The sequence below is a fragment of the Schistocerca cancellata genome, chromosome 9 (assembly GCF_023864275.1).
Source record: "Schistocerca cancellata isolate TAMUIC-IGC-003103 chromosome 9, iqSchCanc2.1, whole genome shotgun sequence".
NCBI classification, from domain to species: Eukaryota; Metazoa; Arthropoda; class Insecta; order Orthoptera; family Acrididae; genus Schistocerca; species Schistocerca cancellata.
Window position 1 is genome coordinate 390,546,281 of NC_064634.1, and position 24,355 is coordinate 390,570,635.

General features: G+C 43.4%; 1 protein-coding gene across 1 annotated transcript in view; it reads left to right on the forward strand.

Moving 5' to 3' along the window:
• The window catches only part of LOC126100415 (cadherin-23), a 410,352-nt gene that overhangs the window by 221,009 nt on the left and 164,988 nt on the right, over positions 1-24,355 (forward strand). Inside the window, exon 3 of the mRNA XM_049911011.1 lies at positions 15,915-16,222. Within this exon, the coding sequence (XP_049766968.1) occupies positions 15,915-16,222 (308 nt within the window). The remainder of the gene's footprint in view (positions 1-15,914; positions 16,223-24,355) is intronic.

The window sequence follows — 24,355 nt, forward strand, 5'->3', positions numbered from 1 at the left end:
CCTGCAGTGGCCTTGTCTGTAAACACAGACTATAAATATGGTTTATCAAATGCGTTACTTGTAAGGAAAGAATACGCCACGCAGAGATTCATTGGAAGCATCCTCAGGGATGTTGTAAATCACTACTGTTACGGCATGTTTTTGGACCTACACGTCGCAAGGCGCCTGACAGTGGGGAAGGTTATTTGCTGTACTTCTGCACTGCCCTTTTCCTCCTTCCCTCTCGACCACCCCTCCATATGCCATTAGCGAATGGTGCATGGGATGAACGAGTGTCAGTAGAACTTCGTAAGAATTCCGATTTCTCAGACTTCGACACCGTAGCCATTTCGAGAGACATGTAGGACAAAGTAAATTGTTACCTGACTCTTCTTGGAATATATGCTCTCGGATTTCAACAGTAAACTTGATGTGCATCTCGTTTCTTGTAGCATCTGCCATGGGGCCTGATGAAAATTTCCGTACCTCTCTCACGCTTACTAAACGAACCCGTGAAGAAACCTGTCACTCTTCTTTGAGTCTCCCCTATCTCCTTTAACAACCCAATCTGCTGACAACCCAGCCTGACGAGCCACACTGAAGAATAGAACGAACGAGTGATTTTCCTGGTAGTTTACGTTTCCTTGGAAATTTTCCTCTAAATCTAAGCCTCATGATTGCTTTTGCTGCAACTACTTTTAAGTGGTGATTCCATAAAATTTTCGCTCCGGAATGTTATTCGCATATATTTTACGGTTGTTACTGTTTGCAGCGATTTATCACTGACAAGATGTTAATGTACTCTTCGAGTGTCATTTGAAAATCGTTAAGGGCTTCCAAAATTCTCGTAAGTTCATCCCTCATTACCGTAATTTCCTTCTACAGCATGTGCTTAATCTTATTTGCGGAAGAAAATCAAAAAATTCACATCCTATTCCCTCCTCGTCCTTTGAACTGTCTGCCTTTGCCTGTAGGTAATTGGCTAAGAGTTTCTCGTAAGACGTGAGTTTGAAATTCCTAATGGAACCGGAAAATGGTCCGCACGTGGGGTTTAAAGACTGTGCTAAAGTAACTTCATTCAGACACGAGCTGTCCTACAGTATATAACTGGTTAATCGTATGTCTGGCGCTACTTCTATATTCTTCTTTGTGAGAGAAGGCATTCCTGAAAAAACAGTTTTTAGACGTTTAGCAAATTGCAGAAAATTCAGTGGATGTGATGTAGTCTGATGTCCGGCTCTGCAACTTCGTATCCCTTTGGGAATGCAGCCAGACTCTTAACAAACCAGAATTCAGATGCGTAACAAATTGCGGAAAGTTTCTGAAAGCTAGCTAACAAGTTATCCTTCGAAAATTAAGGTATTTTAATTAGGATGGATTTCCCGACTGTCCTGATTAGTGTTTGCCGGCTTTCCTCTGACGAATGCTAGGGTGGTTCTTTCCACAAGACCACGAATGGTACGTTATTCCTTCCTTATCTATGGCAATTTCACACTTCTAGCCGTGAATTCAGATGCACAGAGCGGAAGAGATTCGCTTTTCATTTGAACCTTACTCGCCTTTTCACAAAAGAGACGCAGAGCTTCGTCCTCTTCTCACAGTGGCCGTTGTGGAGCACGTGAGGTGAATCGGCGCTACAGCGAGCCACTCGCCGCCATTCGTGTATCCGTCGCCGGTATCCCACGCTGATTTGGTATATATTGTCAAGTTAGCAGCCCTGTTGTTTTCGCTGACTGTTGATTACTAATATTTAGCATAATGAAGGGCTTATGTGCCTATCTGACGATGCAGGACGTATTCGAAGTAGTGAGCTTTATTATGAAAGTACAGTGGAAGTCAATACTGTTGCGCTGTTGCACACCTGAGCATCCAAAGAGATTATAAAAGGTCTAAGCTCGAGATAAAATGTATGAGGTATACGCAATTAAAAAACAAATTCCATGCGAACCGAGCGGCCGCCCAGTCATCCTCAGCCCACCGACGTCACTGGATACGGATTCTCCTGGCCGTATCTCAGTTTACGAGACCGGGTGTATATATAAGGAAGGAGAAATGAAAGTAGTCCGTAGAATAATTCATGCACCTTAAGATAGGCAACCCAACTTACATCTGTAATCCGGGGTGGATGAAGTAGGTTGGGTCTCCTATTTTAAGGGGAGTGAAGTACTTTCCGGACCAGCTTCATTTTCCCCTTTCTGTATAACAGAGAATTTGATTCTTAGCCTCCACAGAGAAGAAGATACCAGTAGAAGAAAGGCACCTGATTCCTCCCCATCCATCCTCAGGCCGAACACCTCGGCTGCAGCCCACTCCCCCCCGCCCCCCCCCCTGCCCCCCGCCCCACTCCTTCTCGCCCCCTCACTTTCTGTGACAAGGAACCCTAAGAATGTAATGCTGTACCGAGGGGCCTTGAGAGCACCTGACTTGATCTTACTTACAGGCACGAATAAATCAGTCAGTTTGAATACAACGGTGATGTAGGCCAACAGAAAGCGCCGTACCGCAGTGACAACAATGGGAGGAGTCCAAAGTTGACTCATTAATTGAAATAAGATGGATGGACGTAGCATAATTATAACAATGGGAGAAAACCGCATTTTTTGCATTAATACAAATGTATTCTGCATTTCAGATCTACACACAAAAACACGGTAACGAATGTTAAGCCATGAGGCAGGAAAGAAAGAGTGCACTAGTATTCAATGTCAGTTTTCACATGTGTCCGAGCATCAGTTAAAAAAAAAAAAAAAAAAAAAAAAAAAAAAAGCTACAAAATGATATGAAGGAAGCCATTATAGGGTAGTGACTATCAAAAGACACACAACAGATATTTAGGGATTTTGGCAAGAAGCTGATATATATATATATATATATATTTCTGAAAATTAATAATTTAATAATACCAAAAGCAGAACATTTGAACTATAAAATTAGGACTGTTAGTTAAAATAGGTATGCGTAATTAGAGTTCAACATCTAGTGAATGAAGACAGTTGATGGCGGATGGAGAAACATTAATAAGGTCACTGAATCGTCCTGGATACTTTGTCAGAAGGCGGTGTATGCCAACATGCTGAGCAGTTTGCTCTTGGGCCCCACAATCGCAGGTTGGAGAGTTCCGGAGTCGCCAATTGTGCATAACAACACTGCACCTGTCATGATCGGTTCTCATCCTCTTCAGTCTTGCCCACTCACTTCTCTTCAGATCATATCCTGGTAGGCTGGCAAATGGATCTTGAACACCAGGATTTTTTATTGCTGCAGCAGTTCAACTCATGCACCACTCATGCCAAACTTCTTGCTGTTTCCTCTATTATGCCATAGTGAAGTGTGTGATATCAAGTCGACTGGAGGAGGGTCACTTAAGACTGTATGAATTGGAAGGCCTTGGGGGTAGTCGGGGTAATGCACTTTCTTCTGTTCTCGATTGCTTGCTTCTTGGCGTTGTAATTCAGGTGGTGAGAAATTACTGATGGCGAGCAGTCAAGTGATGGGTGTGGATTTTAGTCTACCCGTAATAATTCAGTGATTCATTCAAACGGATGTCTAGTTTCCATGTGTGAGTACTGTGTTGCCACATGGGGCACAATATTCAGATACTGGGTATACTAGTGTCAAAGCTGCAGTCCGCAGAGTGGCGATTCAGCACCCCAGTTTGTGCCACTCAGTTTCTTTACGATGTTATTTCGGGTCCGAAAACTTGATCGTTAGAGACGAAGCAGAAGCGGTCACTGTATCCAAGTGCTCGTTCTCCCGTGCGAAAGAGGATGTGGTGGGGATACATCTGCCGGCCGGAGTGGCCGTGCGGTTGTAGGCGCTACAGTCTGGAACCGCGTGACCGCTACGGTCGCAGGTTTGAATCCTGTCTCGGGCATGGATGTGTGTGATGTCCTTAGGTTAGTTAGGTTTAAGTAGTTCTAAGTTCTAGGGGACTGATGACGACAGCAGTTAAGTCCCATAGTGCTCAGAACCATTTGAACCATTTTTTGGGATACATCTCAGCTCACAAGGAAATACATAGGCGACGGCGAGCGCGTGCTCCAGTGTACGTTTGCAAATCGATTAGAGAGGATCAGTCGATTGTCTAGAGTACTCTAGGGTGTCCTAGATTATTTTGGAGTGTTCTTTAAAGTTTTAGAATATTCTTGAATGTTTTAGACTTATGTGGAACGTTTTAGAAATACTCTCGAATATTTATGAGTATTTCGGTATGTTCTCGATGTTCTGTACAGAACTGACAAATTGCACCACTCCTATATGCTGGCTAACAACAATTACACACAAAGGAAACTCCCATCGTTCCCCCCCCCCCCCCCCCCATTCCCTTTAGATTTAATGGTAAGACGGCCTGTGGGATAGCCCATCAAAAACTGAATACAGGTCAAGCATGAAAACAGGAATGGGGTGTTCTTAACTGTGGAAAAAAGAAGCAAAATAGGAACAGTGAGCGGTCCAAGATTAACGAATGCAACATTGAGCGACTGTAAATGTCTGTTGCGTAGTGGTCATGTGGTCACGGTGTTGGACTGCGAAGGAGTTCAAATGCCCCCCCCCCCCCCCCAATGTCAAACCTTTTTTTTTTACCACAAAATTATGAAGTGTCCGTCCGGCCATTGAGTGACGTGTCTGCTCTCCGTATTCAAATTTGTGTGTATCGTGATATAACGTCCCTTGGCAATAGTGACGAGTAACGAAGGGATCTGCAGACGTACGTACCTCCTATTTCTTCTACACAAGTACCAGACATTAAGCCTCTTGCGTTACGTTTTGGAAGTTTTGACTCTTGAATTCCTTCGTTGTAAGATAGTTCACACCCGCTTATTTGTTGTTTTCATTTCCATGAGAGGTCTATGAGGCATCTCGCCTGCTGTCACTGTTCATCACAGTTACATGCGACGGTAATATATTCTTACCACATGACTCATATGCTAAACCATTGTTTGTATGACAATTGCCAAGACTACAGAAGGAGAACAAACATATCAATGACCGGAAGTACCGTTCAAAAATTTGCGAGAAAAAAAAGGGGGGGGGGCACGAGGGAGGTTTGAATACGGATTTCACGCCTTGTAATCCAACACCGTGACCACACAACCACGAGGCTGTGATGCTTGCGAGTCGTTCGATGCTGCACATCTTGAACTTGGACCGCACACTGTTTCTGTTTTGCTTCTCTTTTCACAGTTCAGTGCCCCTTCTTTTTGTTTTTGTGCCTGATCTGGTTCAGTTTTTGACGGGATATCAGCTGGGCCATCTTACCAGTAAATCTGAGGGGGATGCAGTGAGGAGTTTGCCCTGTCAGTCGTTAAAAAGCCTGGTGCATTGGCAACATATCGAACAAGTTTGCATGAAAATTATAGTCTTCCAACTACAGATCTACATTTTATAATACCAACAGAATATCAAAATTTTTATTCAGTAATAAAGACAAATTGCAATCCTTGGTAGAGAGTGGTGAATGTAAAGTCACTTGTAAGCGGTGTGAAAAAGTACATATTGGTGAGTTAGGCAGAGCTGTGGCAATCAGGCTGTGTGCACGTGAGAGAAGCTTGATATTAAGGAAGAAAGATTCAACCCTTGCTTATCAACTTTTAGCAGAAAACCATTGATATAATGCAGAATGTGAAGTTTGCTGTTAAGAAAAGGAGAAAGACGACTCTGCAGGAAATGCTGGAAATTAACAAACACATTGCACAAAGGGGCAGCCTAGTACTAAATGATCCGAGTCAGTTTTTGTTTTCCCTTTTTTCAAAACAACTTTTCTTTACAAATATTCGGTTCAAATTGCAGGCCGGCCGGGGTGGTCGAGCGGTTCTAGGCGCTACATCTGGAACCACGCGACCGCTACGGTCGCAGGTTCGAATCCTGCCTCGGGCATGGATGTTTGTTAGGGGATTGATGACCTCAGAAGTTAAGTCCCATAGTGCTCACAGCCGTTTGAACCTTTTTTCTTTTTTTCAAACTGTAATTCATCTTATTCCTTATCAGTTTTTAAATGCATCTGATAAAAACTTGTTTTACCCCATTTTTAATTACTGTAATTATTTATACGTGTTAAAGAATTAGCATTTTCCTACGTCAACACACTGTCATTTCTGTACCTTCTACACAAATAATACCCGCGTAAGTCGCATTGCATGTTTATCTGTCTCTGCCACGTTTACTTGTCACCTGTCCTGCAAAGCCGAATGCCGGTTAGTGACCAAATAATCATAATTTTGCAGAACGTTAAGAAGTGCTCTCCTTATTAATAAAATGCCAAAGTACTTCAAAAATGGTTCAAATGGCTCTGAGCACTATGGGACTTAACTTCTGAGGTCATCAGTCCCCTAGAACTTAGAACTACTTAAACCTAACTAACCTAAGGACATCACACACATCCATGCCCGAGGCAGGATTCGAACCTGCGACCGTAGCGGTTGCGCCAAAGTATTTCACATTGGAGTTCTGTTTAGTACTCAAGTGGGTTTAAGAATATTTTGGAGTATTCGAGAGAATTTTTGAGCACGCAATACTATCATTTTTACGATTTTCTTTGAATGTTCATTTTCACGATATTCTCGAGTGACCTGGAATGTTCTCAGAAAACCAGTGAAAGTAAAGACCAAATGAAGCGGGTCTTGTTCAGCTAGTAAGTATTGCAGTACAAGTTCTAGCAATGCACGCTACGGCCTGCCTTACCAAAATTTGGCCACTTTCTTTAAGTGAACAGTGAGATAGTGGCTATTCGCGCTGCGCTTGCGCACAGAACATTTTCCAGGCACCCCTCTGGCAACGGACGACTCGTAGCGAATCAGTGAACTGCGTCTGCTTTTTCGCACTCACAGCGATACGAGCGTGTGTTCGCCAACGCCCCGCCGGCCCGGCTAGATCCGAGTCGTCCTTGACACACTGCAGACCAGAGCGGCTCGGGGCTGCTCCAGGGAAAGTAGCGGGCCGTTGCGTCACGCCGCCACGGTTCCATCTCCACGGCCAGCCGGCTCGGCGGGCCACTTGGTGTGAGGAACGAATTCAGCGTCCGCAATGAATTACAGCGGTCACCACGCTCTGGATGAGCGGAGCGCGCTCTCGTTTCCCGCTGCTGTCCACAGCATATCCCGGTTACACAAACACACTGCTCTGCAAACCTTAAGGACCTCATAAATAAAGTAAAGTAACATCCTAAATACTCGGTGAAAATGAGTGAAAGTGCAGGACCACGTTTCCAGTAGTGCACAGAAGTAAGTCACATGGTGCGAGCTCAGTGTGACTATAGCGCCAAATGGGGCAGACCCCATAACACAAGGCAGTTGAAGCAACGAACAGTTAAGGTGCACTGTTGTGTTCCTCTTCATTACAACACGGCCCGGAGACATCTGGATTACTTCACGTGGGGAAGGATCATTGGGAAACTGTAAGAAGAACGAATCGTGAGGTGTGTAGGCCACGATGATGATTTTGGTTTGTGTAGCACTCAATGGCATCGTTATCAGAGCCCATACAAATTCCCAATCTTTTCACTGCCCAGTGTCGCCATTTTACCTAATGATGGTGAAATGTTGAGGACAACACACAGTTCCTGGGCGGAGAAAATCGCCGACCCGGCCGGGAATCGAACCCGGGACCCCGTGATCCAGAGACGTAGCCCACGACTTTGGTATTGCTCGCAGCAATCTTTCACGAGCATGGGGAGCATTCCGAACCAGAAGCACGTTGCCCGAAGTAGGGAAGGTGATCGACCACGGTCAACTTTAACAGGAGACGAACGCTATATTGTGCGAAAGAGAAGAAGAGTACCACGTCAAACAACGCGTGCAATAGGACGTGCCACCTGACGGTGTGTGGCGGAGGGTACTTTGAGTACCTTTATCGTTTCTCCCTTCTATTCCAGTCTCGTATTGTTAGTGGAAAGAAGGATTTTCGGTATGCCTCTTTGTGGGCTCTAATCTCTCTGATTTTATCCTCATGGTCTCTTCGCGAGATATACGTAGGAGGCAGCAATATACTGCTTGACTCCTCGGTGAAGGTATGTTCTCGAAACTTTGACAAAAGCCCGCACCGAGCTACTGAGCGTCTCTCCTGCAGAGTCTTCCACTGGCGTTTGTCCATCATCTCCGCAACGTTTTCGCGATCACTAAATGATTCTGTAACGAAGCGCGCTGCTCTCCGTTGGATCTTCTCTATCTCCTCTATCAACCCTATCTGATACAGATCCCACATCGGTGAGCAATATTCAAGCAGTGGGTGAACAAGTGTACTTTAACCTACTTCGTTTGTTTTCGGATTGCATTTCCTTAGGACTCTTCCAATGAATCTCAGTCTGGCATCTGCTTTACCGACGATCAACTTTATATGATCATTCCATTTTAAATCACTCCTAATGCCTACTCCCAGATAATTTATGGAATTAACTGCTTCCAGTTGCTGACCTGCTGTATTGTAGCTAAACGACAAAGGATCTTTCTTTCTATGTATTCGCAGCACATTACACTTGTCTACATTGAGATTCAATTGCCGTTCCCTGCACCGTGCGTCAATTCGTTGCAGCAAAAACAGACATAATGTCTTATGGGATAACAGCAATCAGTGATTTTATAATGTTACTTAAAATCCGTCTTAATTGCAAATTTCAATCAAGACGGATTTTAAGTAACATTATAATTCGTTGCAGATCCTCCTGCAATTCGGTATAATTTTCCATTGTTACAACCTCTCGATATACCACAGCATCGTCCGCAAAAAGCCTCAGTGAAATTCCGATGTTATCCACAAGGTCATTTATGTATATTGTGAATAGCAACTGTCCTACGACACTCCCCTGCGGCACACCTGAAATCACTCTTACTTCGGAAGACTTCTCTCCATTGAGAATGACATGCTGCGTTCTTCTCGGATAAGAACAGATTCTATCTAAATGGTTATTCTGCATGTACCCTCATACGGCTAGAGGTGGGACGACGTAATGCATCCACACATATTGTCGAACATGGTAGTTTTAATGATTCACGTGTTACACTGTAGGGAGGCCTAACTGTTGCGTGGCACTACTCACCTTGAAATCTTTGGACGCGAAGCACTCACCGGTCAACATTATTGTGACACTGTACAACTTCCCCATCTGCGACGTTTCAGAGGTTCATTCGGCTTTGACTTCATTTTTAAGGATAAGAATGCGCGATCGCATCGAACCTCGCAGTTGGAGGAGCTCTTGGAACGAGACAGTAATCGGCGTATGGACTGACCTGCACGAACCCCCGAACTGTATCCCATCGAGGACGCGTGGGATGCGTTGGGGAGACGTACCGCAGCACATCCATTTGCACCAACGATCAACTAGCGTTTGTAAATCGCGCTGTTGGAGAAACAGAACGCCCTAGCACAAGAACTGTTTAATAACCTTGTGGCCAGTATGTTAGCAGGCTGTAGAGCATGCGTTGCCGTTTAGTGTTCATAACAAAAAGCATAATCGCAGGGATACTGGTCTGAAGTATATAGAGAATGGCTGAGGACCTCCCATTGAGTGTCTGCAAGAGCTCCACGACTATGTTTGCTATACGGTGCCTTGCAGTGTCAGGGAGCAGAATTACCACACAAGCAGGAGTCCCAGTAATTTCGATCTCGTTACTTTGCGAAGGGTGGTGAGTATCGCCACAAATTCACCATAGTTCCGTTCTGTATAGGAAGTCAAAAACAAATGAGCGTGTTTGGTCAAAGAGGAAGGTGTGCGTAACCTTTCTGGCACTTGGATGGGCGGCCTTGGAGGTTTTGTGTGGAGCGACCCTGCATGTTTCCACTTGGTCCAAGCGTTTTGGACAAGTGGTTGCAAATATTATTATCTAAAAACAAGAAATATGAGCGTATAATAAGTTAATTTTTAAATAGAGTTTCTTTTTCATGAAACTCGATCCAAGATGGCGAACATGGTCATGAAAAAATCGAAAAATTACAAAAAATGATTTTCTTATATAAGTAAATCATTATAGCTACGATAGAAAAACATTATATGATAAATTTGTGTGGCTTAAAAGGATTTGTCGATTGCCTTTTATAAGTATCGATTGCTTTTTGGGTTTCGAAACATCATGAAAACCGTTAAAAATAGGTTTCTCTAAAACACGTTGGCAATCACGTTCCCATACTTGCTGTTTAATTTAGGTATGGACTGCAGTAAATCAAAAAAATACTTGTTTGAAAAATTAAAAAAAATATTAATTATTTTTGGAGACACGTAGACTTGTTTGAGAAAAAAAAGGGGCTCTCGATAGCTGGCTAGATCTTCTCAGAAAATATCCTTTTTACGATCGTATTAATCGTAAATATAAAAAAAATATTTCGAGAAACTTGCACATTTGTTGGGCGTATTTTTTAAAACTAATTCTCTCAATTTTTCTTTTATGAAAATAAATTTGCTGACATTTTTTCACGAAATAAAAAAAAATAGATTTCTTCAGCCCGCTCCTGCCAAAGCAATTTTTTTTTAATGAAGTGGACGCAGTTAAAATTGTACAGCGACGCGTTTGATCGATGTTAATACTCAATACTTATATTTCCAAGGAAAAATACTGGGATATATTTCATTGATTTTTTTAGTATTAGTAACTGAGTAATAAAGTTCTTTTCGTTGTTGGATAATCTTCCGATTTATTTTCTTGTTTTTTCTCTTCCATATTTTCGTGAATAAGTATGTTGAAAGAACCGAGAGAATCATTGTTAACAGTTTTATACTGTGACTCAACAATATTATCGCTGAGAAGTTTGTCACAAGCATCGACAGTCTTTGAAAAATAATTTTATCAATGTAGCGGCACAACGACTCTATGCTCGATCCCGTACCCGCAACGTCGGCAACCACATCAAAGTACCCTTGCGTCTGTACATAGACGACTACGAGGAACCGGATTCTTTCGTGTTATGGTGATTGCATTCTACAGGCTTTGTCATTGTTGACAAGGTATTTTCACAGAAAATCATAATTTCGTTATTACTCCTTAACGAGCCACCGGAAACCGTCGGTCCCTTCAAGCAAAATACTCCGAAGATATCCCTGAACAGCCACTGAAAATTTGTCCATGCAGCTCTGGTTCATCCTGTGGACAACACCGAAACTATTAAAGAATAGAACATTCTACATACCCGCTCATTACAGTCCGTTAGACTAGCTTTTTCTCTTCGTAAATACGCTCTCATATTTGTCTGTGTTCATGCAAGACTCTGTATTTTTGTGTCGCTGAATAAGCTCTTTGCTAATTTTGGTTGCATCCTAAAAAATAATTTTGTACTGTAAATTGTGTATGTCTGTTACTCTCTGTTTCACTATAAATCTATATTATTCTGCTAATAACTTATCGTATAGAGCAAACAATACATTGATACTATTGCATACAATAATTTCACCAGTCAACTGAAATTTCAGACTTGAGCGCAGATCTAGAAGCTAATTCAAAGTGTGTATATTACCACCCCAAGCATTTATATGCTACCTAATTACGGCGAACCGCTGCGTGAGCAACGGTTGGGAAAGTGTCCAATGCGTTTGCTGCATATGTCGTTTCACTTTCCTTCATAAACCTCATCAGTTTATCTGATTTTTTATAGATCCCCCACAAGTTCTAAATGGAGGTAATTTATAAGAAAGTAACCTTTAACTGTGGAAAAGGTAAATAACTTACAGGAACGTTTGATGCAGAACGGAATGTAGTAAATCTTCAAGTTGTATTCCCGCCTAAAACTAATGAAAGTTCCCGACGTTTCCGCTAAGTGGCATGCCCCAGTGAGATATTCCAACATTCGTCATGGAGCCGTATAAACGGTGCAGAGCTTGCGCAGTGTTCTTTATGGTTTCATGAATCCAAATCCGCTACTACAGTTCAGAGACAGGTCAAGGCTAAATATCACAAGCCACCACTTCAAAGAGAAACCGTTATTAATTGGTATAATGGTTTCACCGAAACTGGCTGTGTATCACATAGAACGCCGAGTCAGAATCGGCCAGCAGTTTCTGAGGCAACAGTTGATCAAGTTCGGCAGTCTTACATTCGTCGTCCGGGTAAATGGAGACGTGTCAGAGTTACAGTGTGGGAGGTGTTACGTGAACGCCTGTCATTCAAACCCTACGTATTGCAACTGATGCAAGTTTTAAGAGAAAGTGACAGATAAAGGCCATTGACTGTTGTGTAGAAATGTTTAGCAAAATGCAGATTTTCTTAATAAAATTACGTTTAGTGACGAAGCAACCTTCCATACGTGCGGTAAAGTGTACCGACATAACTTCGGGTGTGGGGTGAGCAGAAACCACGTCACGTAATCGTACATGTACGGGGCTCGCCTACGTTTTGCATTATTACAACACTGGTTTTGACGTAATACCTTAAATTTTTAGCTTAATTGATGATACTTACATTATACTTGTTGCTGATTTCTTTAAACATTACGTCATTACTGACGTACTTAATTATTTTTCAAACAAAAATTAAATAAATGCAACATATTAGGATAAGTTTAAAGAACTATATTTTTTACACAAATAATATATAACACAGCTGTCTATGAAATATGTATAGAATCATTATAATGGAAATGATAATGAAACAACACGTGTCTTATACTGATAAAATTATTCATCGAAGGAAACCCTTCTTTTCGGTTTTTTCTTTTTTCACTTTGAGCTGTCACAAGATTTACGATCCTTTCTTTTTTTCCGAGTCAACTGTTACTGGCATATCGTACCTGGACGTACATCAACATTATCTGACCCTCAATTACAATATGATATGGGCACAGAATTTATTTCCCAGCAAGATGGCTCGCCACTGCGCTATCATCATGAAGTAGGAATATGCCGACTAGGGTTGGACGTGATGGAACAGTATCCTGGCCACCACGATCAGCTGATTTAACCCCAGTGTATTTCTGTGTGTGGGGTTACATTAAAAGACAGTGTTTGTTCCTCCGCTTCCCGGAAACGTCAACGAGCTGCAACAACGGATAACAGAAGCAGTTACCACCGTACGCGAAGATTGCTTCATAGGATTTAGTGGGCAATTGATTACAGATAGGAAATGAAATGATCGTATGGCATTGTTTGCCGGGAGACCCCATGCAGGGCAATTCGGCCGCCATATTACAAGTTCTTTTCTGTTGACGCCACTTCGGCGACTTGCGAGTCAATGATGATGAAATAATGATGAATGACATACAACACCCAGTCATCTCGAGGCAGACATAATCCCTGACCCCGGCAGGAATCGAACTAGGGACCCCGTGCGCGGGAAGCGGGAACACTACAGCAAGACTACGAGCTGCGGACGTTACGAATGGGACATTTGCCGTGGTACAAAAGGTGGCCGACATGAACATTTGTAAATAAAACTTGAAGAGAAACGGCATTCAGTGCTGTATCGAACATTTTTATAAGTTATTTACGTTTCTCACTATGAAAGATTAGCTAATTTATAAACACCCTATATAGCCGGTCGGGGTGGCCAAGCGGTTAAAGGCGCTACAGTCTGGAACCGCGCGGCCGCTACGGTCGCAGGTTCGAATCCTGCCTCGGGCATGGATGTGTGTGATGTCCTTAGGTTAGTTAGGTTTAAGTAGTTCTAAGTTCTAGGGGACTGATGACCTTAGAAGTTAAGTCCCATAGTGCTCAGAGCCATTTGAACCATTTGAACCACCCTATATAGTTTCTCAACAGGATCATTTTCCTTTACTGCGTGCAAAAGATTTTGGATGTACGCGTACGGTTCCGTTAATTTGAGAAAGCGCATATCCTGACCATCTTAACCCCAGTATCACACGCATATTGTTTCATACACTTTTCTGGTAGGTGTGCAGAACGTCAGTACAGTTAAGCCGAGGTAATAGAAACTACAGCTTCACGAAGTGCCGGATATCATCTGTTGTGACTATCGCAGACGTACCGTGAATTTCAGACATATCACGAACGCACAACCTTATTAATCCCATTGGTGGTTCTGTTTCACGCTTAGGTCTCCAGAGTCGTTGGACTCAGGGGAATTCCCATCTCCGGCCGGAGTGGCCGTGCGGTTTTAGGCGCTACAGTCTGGATCCGAGCGACCGCTACGGTCGCAGGTTCGAATCCTGCCTCGGGCATGGAAGTGTGTGATGTCCTTAGGTTAGTTAGGTTTAATTAGTTCTAAGTTCTAGGCGACTGATGACCTCAGAAGTTAAGTCGCATAGCGCTCAGAGCCATTTGAACCAATTCCCAACTAAGGTTGCGTTCGCAGTGGCACCGGCAACAGTCGCTAGGCGTCATTGCCAGAGGTCGCCTGATCAAATCGGCCGACTGCTTGGTCAAAGTGCGTTCGCCCTCTTCGTCAATTTCTGGCGGAGTCAAAGAGTATAGGTTATATCATGCTAGAATCTGTTCCATGTATGAAGTAGTTGGGTTTTAACTTACTACAGAAGAATTGGTCGGCCTCTGTGCTTAGCGACGAGTACTGCACTGCGACTTTTGCTCTTAAAAAAGACGCTGAGTGCATGTGAATAATCTAAATCGGTCTTGAAAAGAACGTGGCGAATACTGTTTTACGAGTATATGAGGTGAAGTGAGAAACGTTCTGTTACGTACCAGTACTTGTGGTGATTCGTAGTGACCCTGAAAAGTAAGATTACAAACACTCTGTTTGGCTGTATTTATTTGAAGCTGTGCAGACATACGTCAATTAACCTCCAATGACTGTTATGCAACATACGTGTGAAAGACTAGCACAAAGCTTAGAATACAATACTATGAACATCTAATGCACTAAGAAGTGGAAACACATACACAACATTCGCAAACCACTTCATACAGGAGGATCACCACCCTACTTGCATAAAACGTCAGTAAGCAGTAATAATAATTTGTAAACAGCCAATATCCATCCACCACAACCCAAAAGCAGAAGATACGCCATCCTCCTCACTTGAACAAATTATTTTTTGAGGTTGTAATTTACGCTTAAAATTTCTCACGCACAGTCCGTATTCGTGTGTGAGAACCTTTCTCTGATTTGAATTACACAGATTGCCGTACGAAGTCTGTACGTTCGGACAATGAAATCGGCTACAGGATGACCGCGAGCTAGTGCCGTAGTGATTTGAAAAGTTCGGTGGTATTCGGCCGTTGTCGGTCGTCGGCGGAATCTACTTATATCGGTGCCACTATGACCGCAGTCTTACCAACAGCACATGATATTCCTTGTTCGCAAGAAAGCTAACCTCACTCCGTTCGTTGATGTCCTAAAAAAAGAAAAAAACGGTCACGCTCCAGATATACATTCATTTTACAGAATATCTGTTAAGAGAATATCACACTGCTATTGAACCGCGATGGTATTCCGCTTGGCTTTTACCAGGAACACGCAGCGTCGTTACAGCAAACAAGTATGGTGGTGAATAAGGAAAAGGAATCGCACAGTCATTGCTTTCAGGTCAATCATGCATTCAATCCAGATTAAGCGCAGCCTCACGGTAAGCCGACCAAGACACTCTCACACTCAGGTGCAATAATATTGTGGTCGACTAATACAAACTGATGCGATTCAGTCCAGTTTTCAAAGATAATATACAAACATTGTATCTTAAAACGTTTCTAAATTGATGCCATCTTATGGAAACGAATTTTAAAGAAAAGAAAAGACATTTAATATTCTGTGAATTAATTACAACAGTCGCTGTGTCTAAAGAAATTATGGAAACGAAATTTTAAACTAACTCAACGAGCATTTAATACTGAGGTAATCATTACACCTGTTTTGTGTCCCAACAACTACCGTATTTCATTAGCTGCTGTTATATAGATTCTGTTATGAACGAGCACATGTTCGTGTCGTAAACCTAACATTATAATTCCGCTCACGCAGTCATTGTTGCCTGTGACTTCAATACTGAATTCCTACGTGCTCTGTTTGTGTCTGGAGGTGTTATGAACGTCGCGTGTCATTTGTTCGCAGGATGTCACCGCGCGTGCTGCTGGCTGCATTGCTGGCGCTACTGGTGCTGCCATCTACGGAGGGACAGCTGAACCGCGCCCCGCAGTTCGTGCCAGGGGGCGATATGGCGCGCTTCGCGCTACGTGAAGACACGCTGGTCGACGCGCCGGTGTACCAGCTGCGGGGAAGCGACCCAGAGGGCACCGCCGTCCACTACAGCATCAGCGGCACGCACTTCACTGTAGACCGCGAGAGCGGCGTCGTCACACTAGCCAAACCGCTGGACCGCGAGAAGCAGGACCTCATCGAAGTCATCATCAGTATTACAGGTGCGCTCCTGTATGTGCAAACTGCCCTCATTTATTTGCTGATCGGTCAGTAAGAACTCTGTAGTTTAAGGACGGCTTCAACCAATAAAATCTGTATCCGTAAGTAAAGTAGCGTAGCAGGCGCGGCAAAGGTGGCGTTGTGCGTGATAGAAGGGTTCGCTGATGATATTCCGAGGGAGTAAGACCCAAGAGCACTTTCTCCTGCACATATCTCGCGAAATGGCCCCGACCGAAAAATCAGACTAATTAGAGCTCTTTCGGCGGCTTATCGACGTCGATCTTCCCACGCTCCATTCGCAAATGTACGAGGTGCATTCAAGTTCTAAGGCCTCCGATTTTTTTTCTAATTAACTACTCACCCGAAATCGATGAAACTGGTGTTACTTCTCGACGTAATCGCCCTGCAGACGTACACATTTTTCACAACGCTGACGCCATGATTCCATGGCAGCGGCGAAGGCTTCTTTAGGAGTCTGTTTTGACCACTGGAAAATCGCTGAGGCAATAGCAGCACGGCTGGTGAATGCGCGGCCATGGAGAGTGTCTTTCATTGTTGGAAAAAGCCAAAAGTCACTAGGAGCCAGGTCAGGTGAGTAGGGAGCATGAGGAATCACTTCAAAGTTGTTATCACGAAGAAACTGTTGCGTAACGTTAGCTCGATGTGCGGTTGCGTTGTCTTGGTGAAACAGCACACGCGCAGCCCTTCCCGGACGTTTTTGTTGCAGTGCAGGAAGGAATTTGTTCTTCAAAACATTTTCGTAGGATACACCGTTTACCGTAGTGCCCTTTGGAACGCAATGGGTAAGGATTACGCCCTTGCTGTCCCAGAACATGGACACCATCATTTTTTCAGCACTGGCGGTTACCCGAAATTTTTTTGGTATCGGTGAATCTGTGTGCTTCCATTGAGCTGACTGGCGCTTTGTTTCTGGATTGAAAAATGGCATCCATGTCTCATCCATTGTCACAAGCGACGAAAATAAAGTCCCATTCACGCTGTCGTTGCGCGTCAACATTGCTCGGCAACATGCCACACGGGCAGCCGTGTGGTCGTCCGTCAGCATTCGTGGCACCCACCTGGATGACACTTTTCGCATTTTCAGGTCGTCATGCAGGATTGTGTGCACAGAAGCCACAGAAATGCCAACTCTGGAGGCGATCTGTTCAACAGTCATTCGGCGATCCCCCAAAACAATTCTCTCCACTTTCTCGATCATGTCGTCAGACCGGCTTGTGCGAGCCCGAGGTTGTTTCGGTTTGTTGTCACACAATGTTCTGCCTTCATTAAACTGTCGCACCCATGAACGCACTTTCGACACATCCATAACTCCATCACCACATGTCTCCTTCCACTGTCGATGAATTTCAATTGGTTTCACACCACGCAAATTCAGAAAACGAATGATTGCACGCTGTTCAAGTAAGGAAAACGTCACCATTTTAAGTATTTAAAACAGTTCTCATTCTCGCCTCTGGCGGTAAAATTCCATCTGCCGTACGGTGCTGCCATCTCTGGGACGTATTGACAATGAACGTGGCCTCATTTTAAAACAATGCGCATGTTTCTATCTCTTTCCAGTCCGGAGGAAAAAATCGGAGGCCTTAGAACTTGAATGCACCTCGTTACATGGTAGGGGAGGGGCGTGGAGGGGAAGACGAGGATAATAATGGTACCAGAATTACCCTCCGGTAAAATTGTGGTGATGAGCCGCGCCCGCACACCGCGAGAGTTTCTGCTGTTTGTCTTCGTGCTTGCTAAACCCTGCTTTGGCCAGCAGAGTCTCCGGAGTTCTCCCCAATGATGAACGTTTCAAGCATTATGGGCAGTACCCTACAACCAGCTACGAATTTTGACGATCTAACGCGCCAGTTGGATAGAATTTGGCACGATATCCCTCAGGAGGACATCTAACAACTATATCAATCAATTCCAGATCGAATAACTGCCTTCATAAGGGCCAGAGGTTGACTAGCACGTTATTGAATTGCTCAGTTTGTGAAGGTTTTTCTCTTGAATAAATCATCCAGTTTTTCTGAAATTGTCAACATTGGTTCGTTTGTAAATGTGCATCATGTCTTTTTTTTGCCTTCGAATGTAATTAACGTGACTTTAGCGTAGCAGTGCAAGCAAACAATTAGTTCCTATACAGCTAATGTTAAACTTAAGCAGTGGCATTGTCCGGAACTTTAATCTCGCTAATGTCCATTAATTGTCCACATTTATCTAGTTCACACAGTCTGTTGAATAACGGAATCTCATCTAAAGATCTGCACAGTTGTTCCTGCTAACTCACGATAAATAAAACGTCTTCACAATTGCAGAATGTCTTCGCCAAAAGTGAATAAGTTCAAACTGCGTACCACGTTATCACAAGCGTACCAATGACTCTTTGCCGCTCACTTCTTACCCCGTCCAAGGATACCGACAAGAGACCAGACTACTCCGTTGTCTTCCTCCTCAACTTGATCATGTGATCACCACTTAGATCTCAGCTTCTACACCACCATTCGAAATTATTTACTATTTTTGGACATAGTATCAAACAAGTAATAGATAACTTTATAGTACAGTTTGCATTCCAATATTACGTAGCTGAAATTATACCTTTTAGATAAGTAGAGTTGGGAATGCAGGAACCTAGTGAAGTTCACGAATTACAGTCTGTTAAGAAAGAGCGTGGTCGGCATTACACACAGATGGTGAAAAACATCGCCTTAGTTCTTTCACATCCCAAAAGAGGGAACATTTGTACTTCACACAGTTTCCATAAAGCATTACTTTATTTTGAATTCTTGACTGAGGTACACAAGAAGAGATATGAGGGCAGCTTCCGCGTCGCGTTTCGAGGCTGAAAGATCCGAAAATGAGTCACCCTGGGGCCCCTAAACCCATGAGGATATCAAATTCGTTTATACAAAAGTGGGTAACACGCAATGAATTGGGTAAAATGTGAATGACTTTGAAGTACGTGGCTCAGTCGGTAAAGTGACTTCAAAAGTGAGAAAAATGATATTAATCTTTTTTCGGGAAACCCATACTTAACATTGCGCTAGGTGCAAGGAAAATTCACTTTGAAACAGCTGTCAAGGCAAATTCCCTGTATTTAAAGATATCTTCCGTTTGAATACGCGGAAAACTTGGTTTCAAGCATGTCTCGGAAATGCCCAGCAATTCTCAACGCTGCGAGTGACTGGACGTATTATTAACCGTAACTGTATTTTTCTTTTGTTCACAGACGATGAGTTTATATGTTTTAGTTGGTTTCGCAAAAAATTGATTGTAACTGGTTGTTCATAAACGACTGAAAATAACCAACTAACTATTTCTTTTTAAAGCAGATAGTCCGGTTTTTAGAGTAAGAAGTCCGGCTAAACTGACACTGAATCCTTCTTTTCTACATTTGGACGTGGTAACCCTACCGCCACACGAGAACAAGAACATTATTGTCTTTACAACGCTGTACCGATTCTTCTTTCCGTGTTCGTTGCTAGTTTCTAAACCTAGGCGTTGTTCAAAGCAATGGAACATTTGTGAATAAAAATGTTCTATTTAATAACCAAAAATTGCAGCATGCTAGTGTGGCAAATTGATACACTAGTTTTTTGACCCAGTAATAAATGGAAAAAACCTGTCATAACCTAGACCAAAGATATACCGAAAATTACTGGTTATTGAGAACTAAAATATCGGTATTGGTTTTAACTGGTCGGATCTCTAGTCTCCTTATTACCCTGCATCAGGCGAAACACTTGTGGTTAATGAGTAGTTGAAGATATCTGTTTAGTGGACGGTAACTGGTCAATAATCAGCTTCATCATTTGGACTGGGATGCCATCGTGTCCAGTAGATGGTGATCGGATACGCATAATTGCATTTTTGACGGTAATGGGTACTTTAATCAATTGGTTGGTTATCTACACTGAAGAGGTCCATGAAATAGGGAAGTCTGTTTCGATTTGCCCACCTCAGCTACCTACACTCTTTCAAATGTACAGCACTGTAGAATATTTCAAGCTTGTTCTACGTTTCTTCCACAATGAGGTGACAAAACTCAGGTCCTAATATCGTGTCGGACCACCTTTTTATCAGCTTAATTTAGCAGCTTGACGTGACATGGACTCAAGAAGTCGTCGTAAGTACACTGCAGAAATATTGTTCCATGCTATACTCATCCATAATTGCGAAAGAGTAGCCAGTGAAGGATTTTGTGAACGAACTGACATCTCGATTACGTCCCATAACTATTCGATGGGATTCATGGTGATCGAGTTGGCTAGCCAAATCATTCGCTCTAATTTTCCAGGATGTTCTTCAAATCAGTTATGAACAACTGTGGCCCGGTGACATGGCGCATTGTCATCCATAAAGATTATCCATAAAGATTCCATGGTTGTTTGGGAACGTGAAGTCTATTCATGGCTATAAATGGTCTCCAAGCAACCGAACATAACCATTTCTAGTTAATGATCCTCTCTGTTGGACCAGCGGACCCACTCCAGTCCATTCCAGGTAAACGCTGCCCATGGTACAGGGTGTTTCAAAAATGACCGGTATATTTGAAACGGCAATAAAAACTAAACGAGCAGCGATAGAAATACACCGTTTGTTGCAATATGCTTGGGACAATAGTACATTTTCAGGCAGACAAACTTTCGAAATTACAGTAGTTACAATTTTCAACAACAGATGGCGCTGTGGTCTGGGAAACTCTATAGTACGATATTTTCCACATATCCACCATGCGTAGCAATAATATGGCGTAGTCTCTGAATGAAATTACCCGAAACCTTTGACAACGTGTCTGCCGGAATGGCTTCACATGCAGATGAGATGTACTGCTTCAGCTGTTCATTTGTTTCTGGATTCTGGCGGTACACCTGGTCTTTCAAGTGTCCCCACAGAAAGAAGTCACAGGGGTTCATGTCTGGCGAATAGGGAGGCCAATCCACGCCGCCTCCTGTATGTTTCGGATAGCCCAAAGCTATCACACGATCATCGAAATATTCATTCAGCAAATTAAAGACGTCGGCCGTGCGATGTGGCCGGGCACCATCGTGCATAAACCACGAGGTTTTCGCAGTGTCGTCTAAGGCAGTTTGTACCGCCACAAATTCACGAAGAATGTCCAGGTAGCGTGATGCAGTAATCGTTTCGGATCTGAAAAATGGGCCAATGATTCCTTTGGAAGAAATGGCGGCCCAGACCAGTACTTTTTGAGGATGCAGGGACGATGGGACTGCAACATGGGGCTTTTCGGTTCCCCATATGCGCCAGTTCTGTTTATTGACGAAGCCGTCCAGGTAAAAATAAGCTTCGTCAGTAAACCAAATGCTGCTCACATGCATATCGCCGTCATCAATCCTGTGCACTATATCGTTAGCGAATGTCTCTCGTGCAGCAATGGTAGCGGCGCTGAGGGGTTGCCGCGTTTGAATTTTGTATGGATAGAGGTGTAAACTCTGGCGCATGAGATGATATGTGGACGTTGGCGTCATTTGGACCGCAGCTGCAACACGGCGAACGGAAACCCGAGGCCGCTGTCGGATCACCTGCTGCACTAGCTGCGCGTTGCCCTCTGTGGTTGCCGTACGCGGTCGCCCTACCTTTCCAGCACGTTCATCCGTCACGTTCCCAGTCCGTTGCAATTTTTCAAACAGATCCTTTATTGTATCGCTTTTCGGTCCTTTGGTTACATTAAACCTCCGTTGAAAACTTCGTCTTGTTGCAACAACACTGTGTTCTAGGCGGTGGAATTCCAACACCAGAAAAATCCTCTGTTCTAAGGAATAAACCATGTTGTCTACAGCACACTTGCACGTTGTGAACAGCACACGCTTACAGCAGAAAGACGACGTACAGAATGGCGCACCCACAGACTGCGTTGTCTTCTATATCTTTCACATCACTTGCAGCGCCATCTGTTGTTGAAAATTGTAACTACTGTAATTTCGAAAGTTTGTCCGCCTGAAAATGTACTGTTGTCCCAAGCATATTGCAACAAACGGTGTATTTCTATCGCTGCTCGTTTAGTTTTTATTGCCATTTCGAATATACCGGTCATTTTTGAAACACCCTGTATTATGGAGCCACCACCGTCATGCACAGTGCCTTCTTGTCAACTTGGGGCCATTGCTTCGTGGGGTCTGCGCCACATTCGAACGCTATCAACAGCGCTTACCAACTGAAATCGGGACTCATCTGACCAGGCCACGATTTTTCAGTAAACTACGGTCCAACAGATACGGTCCCGAGCTCTGGAGAGACGCTGCAGACGATGTTGTGCTGTTAGCAATGGCACTCGCGTCGGTGGTTCGCTGCCACAGCCCACAACACCAAATGTCGCCGCACTGCCTAACGGATACGTTCGACGCACGTGCCACATTGATTCCTGGCGTTATTTCACGCAGTATTCCTTGTCTGTTAGCACTAACAGCGCTAAGCAAACGTTGCTGCTCTAGGTAGTTACGTGAAGGCCGTCGGTCTGCGTTGTCCGTGGTAGGAGGTAATGCCTAAAATTTTGGTACTGTCGGCGCCCTCTTGACAGTGTGGATCTCCGAATACTGAATTCCTATGTCTCTAGCTACAACTACCAGACCGCGTTCAGAGTCTGTTAATTTCCACGTGTGGCCATAATGACGCTGGAAACCTTTTCACATAACTCACCTTAGTCCAAATGACAGCTGCGCCAGCGCACTGCGCTTTTGCACCTTGTATGCGCTCTACTACCGTGAACAGTATACATGTATATCGCCATACTATGACTTTTGTGATCTCAGTGTATAACACCTACGTCATATTGTGTTGTAATATGATTTTTTCTCTTTGACAGTGCACGGCTATGTATAACCTAAGAATTATCATGTGCACCTCAATGTACTGAATATTTACATATGTTGTGACAGTTATGTATTGCCGTTTAAATGAAATACAATTTCGTCATAGTGGGTACCACAGCAACGAATTTATTAAAAAAAGATGGCATTTCCCACTTTTGCTTTAATTTTCCAAAAATAGTATCCATCTTCTTGGCCATTCTCAAGCGATCAATATAATACCTTTGAAAATGTCAAACTATCAAGCTGTCAAACCAACATGGCAGAAGTTGTGAACCAAAACGAAAACAAAACACAAATTTAAAGACGCTCCCATTGCAATATGTAAAGAGTAATTTTCTACAGCAGGTAAATGTATTTAGAATATGTTTACATTCACATCATTACATTTATATTCATGGAGGTAATATAATATTTTCTGTTTTGTACAGAACCATAAAATCACCCGAGAAAGACCTAAGGGGACTGAAACTAGTTGTGAACAAATAAAATTAATACAGCAAACATTGTTGACCATTGCATCCATAGCATCCTCGTGCTCACAAAACCAGCCATGGATGATGTGATTTGTGTGAACTGGGTCTCTGTCGTCATGGATCACAACATCACAATTGGGGAACAAACGTTGCTCCCTAGGACCGACCTAATCAGCTAAGATGGTCTCATAAACCTTGGCAGTAACGCGATTTTGCAGAGTGACTATGGAATATGGAATCTAGCGATATGGTTGCGAAAATCATCAACGATCCCCCTCATGTTTCACTCTAGAGACGTAAAGTCGCCCAGAAGTTGGAAACAGCGTGAAACAAGACTCATCCAACCAAATAAGCTTCTTCCATTGAGCAATATAGTCAGGTCTTTTGACGTCGACAGAACGTTTTCCTGTAACGGGCGTTTGTTTCATTGGTGTGTGGTTTTGGAATTTCGGCTCGCCCTGCAATTCCCAGATTACGGAGCTCCCTTCGTGGTGTTTTGGTGCTGACAGAGTTCGCAAGTGTGACATTCAGTTCAACAGTGACCTTCGCACCTTTCCTCCTCGTATTTTTCGTCAAAATCCTCTTCAATGACCATCTGCCACGATCACTGAACACACACTTTCGTCCCCATTGTGAGTTAATGGATGGCTTTTCCGATTTCCGTGTGTGTGGTATAAATCTTCCATACGGTGCTTCATTAAAAGTGTAACACTTCGGCTACCTTCGTTGCAGAAAGACATACCATGCGGGTACTAACAACTAGTCGTCATTCGAATTGACTAAGCTCCAATATTATGCCCTCACAACCGCGAAGAACCGCGAC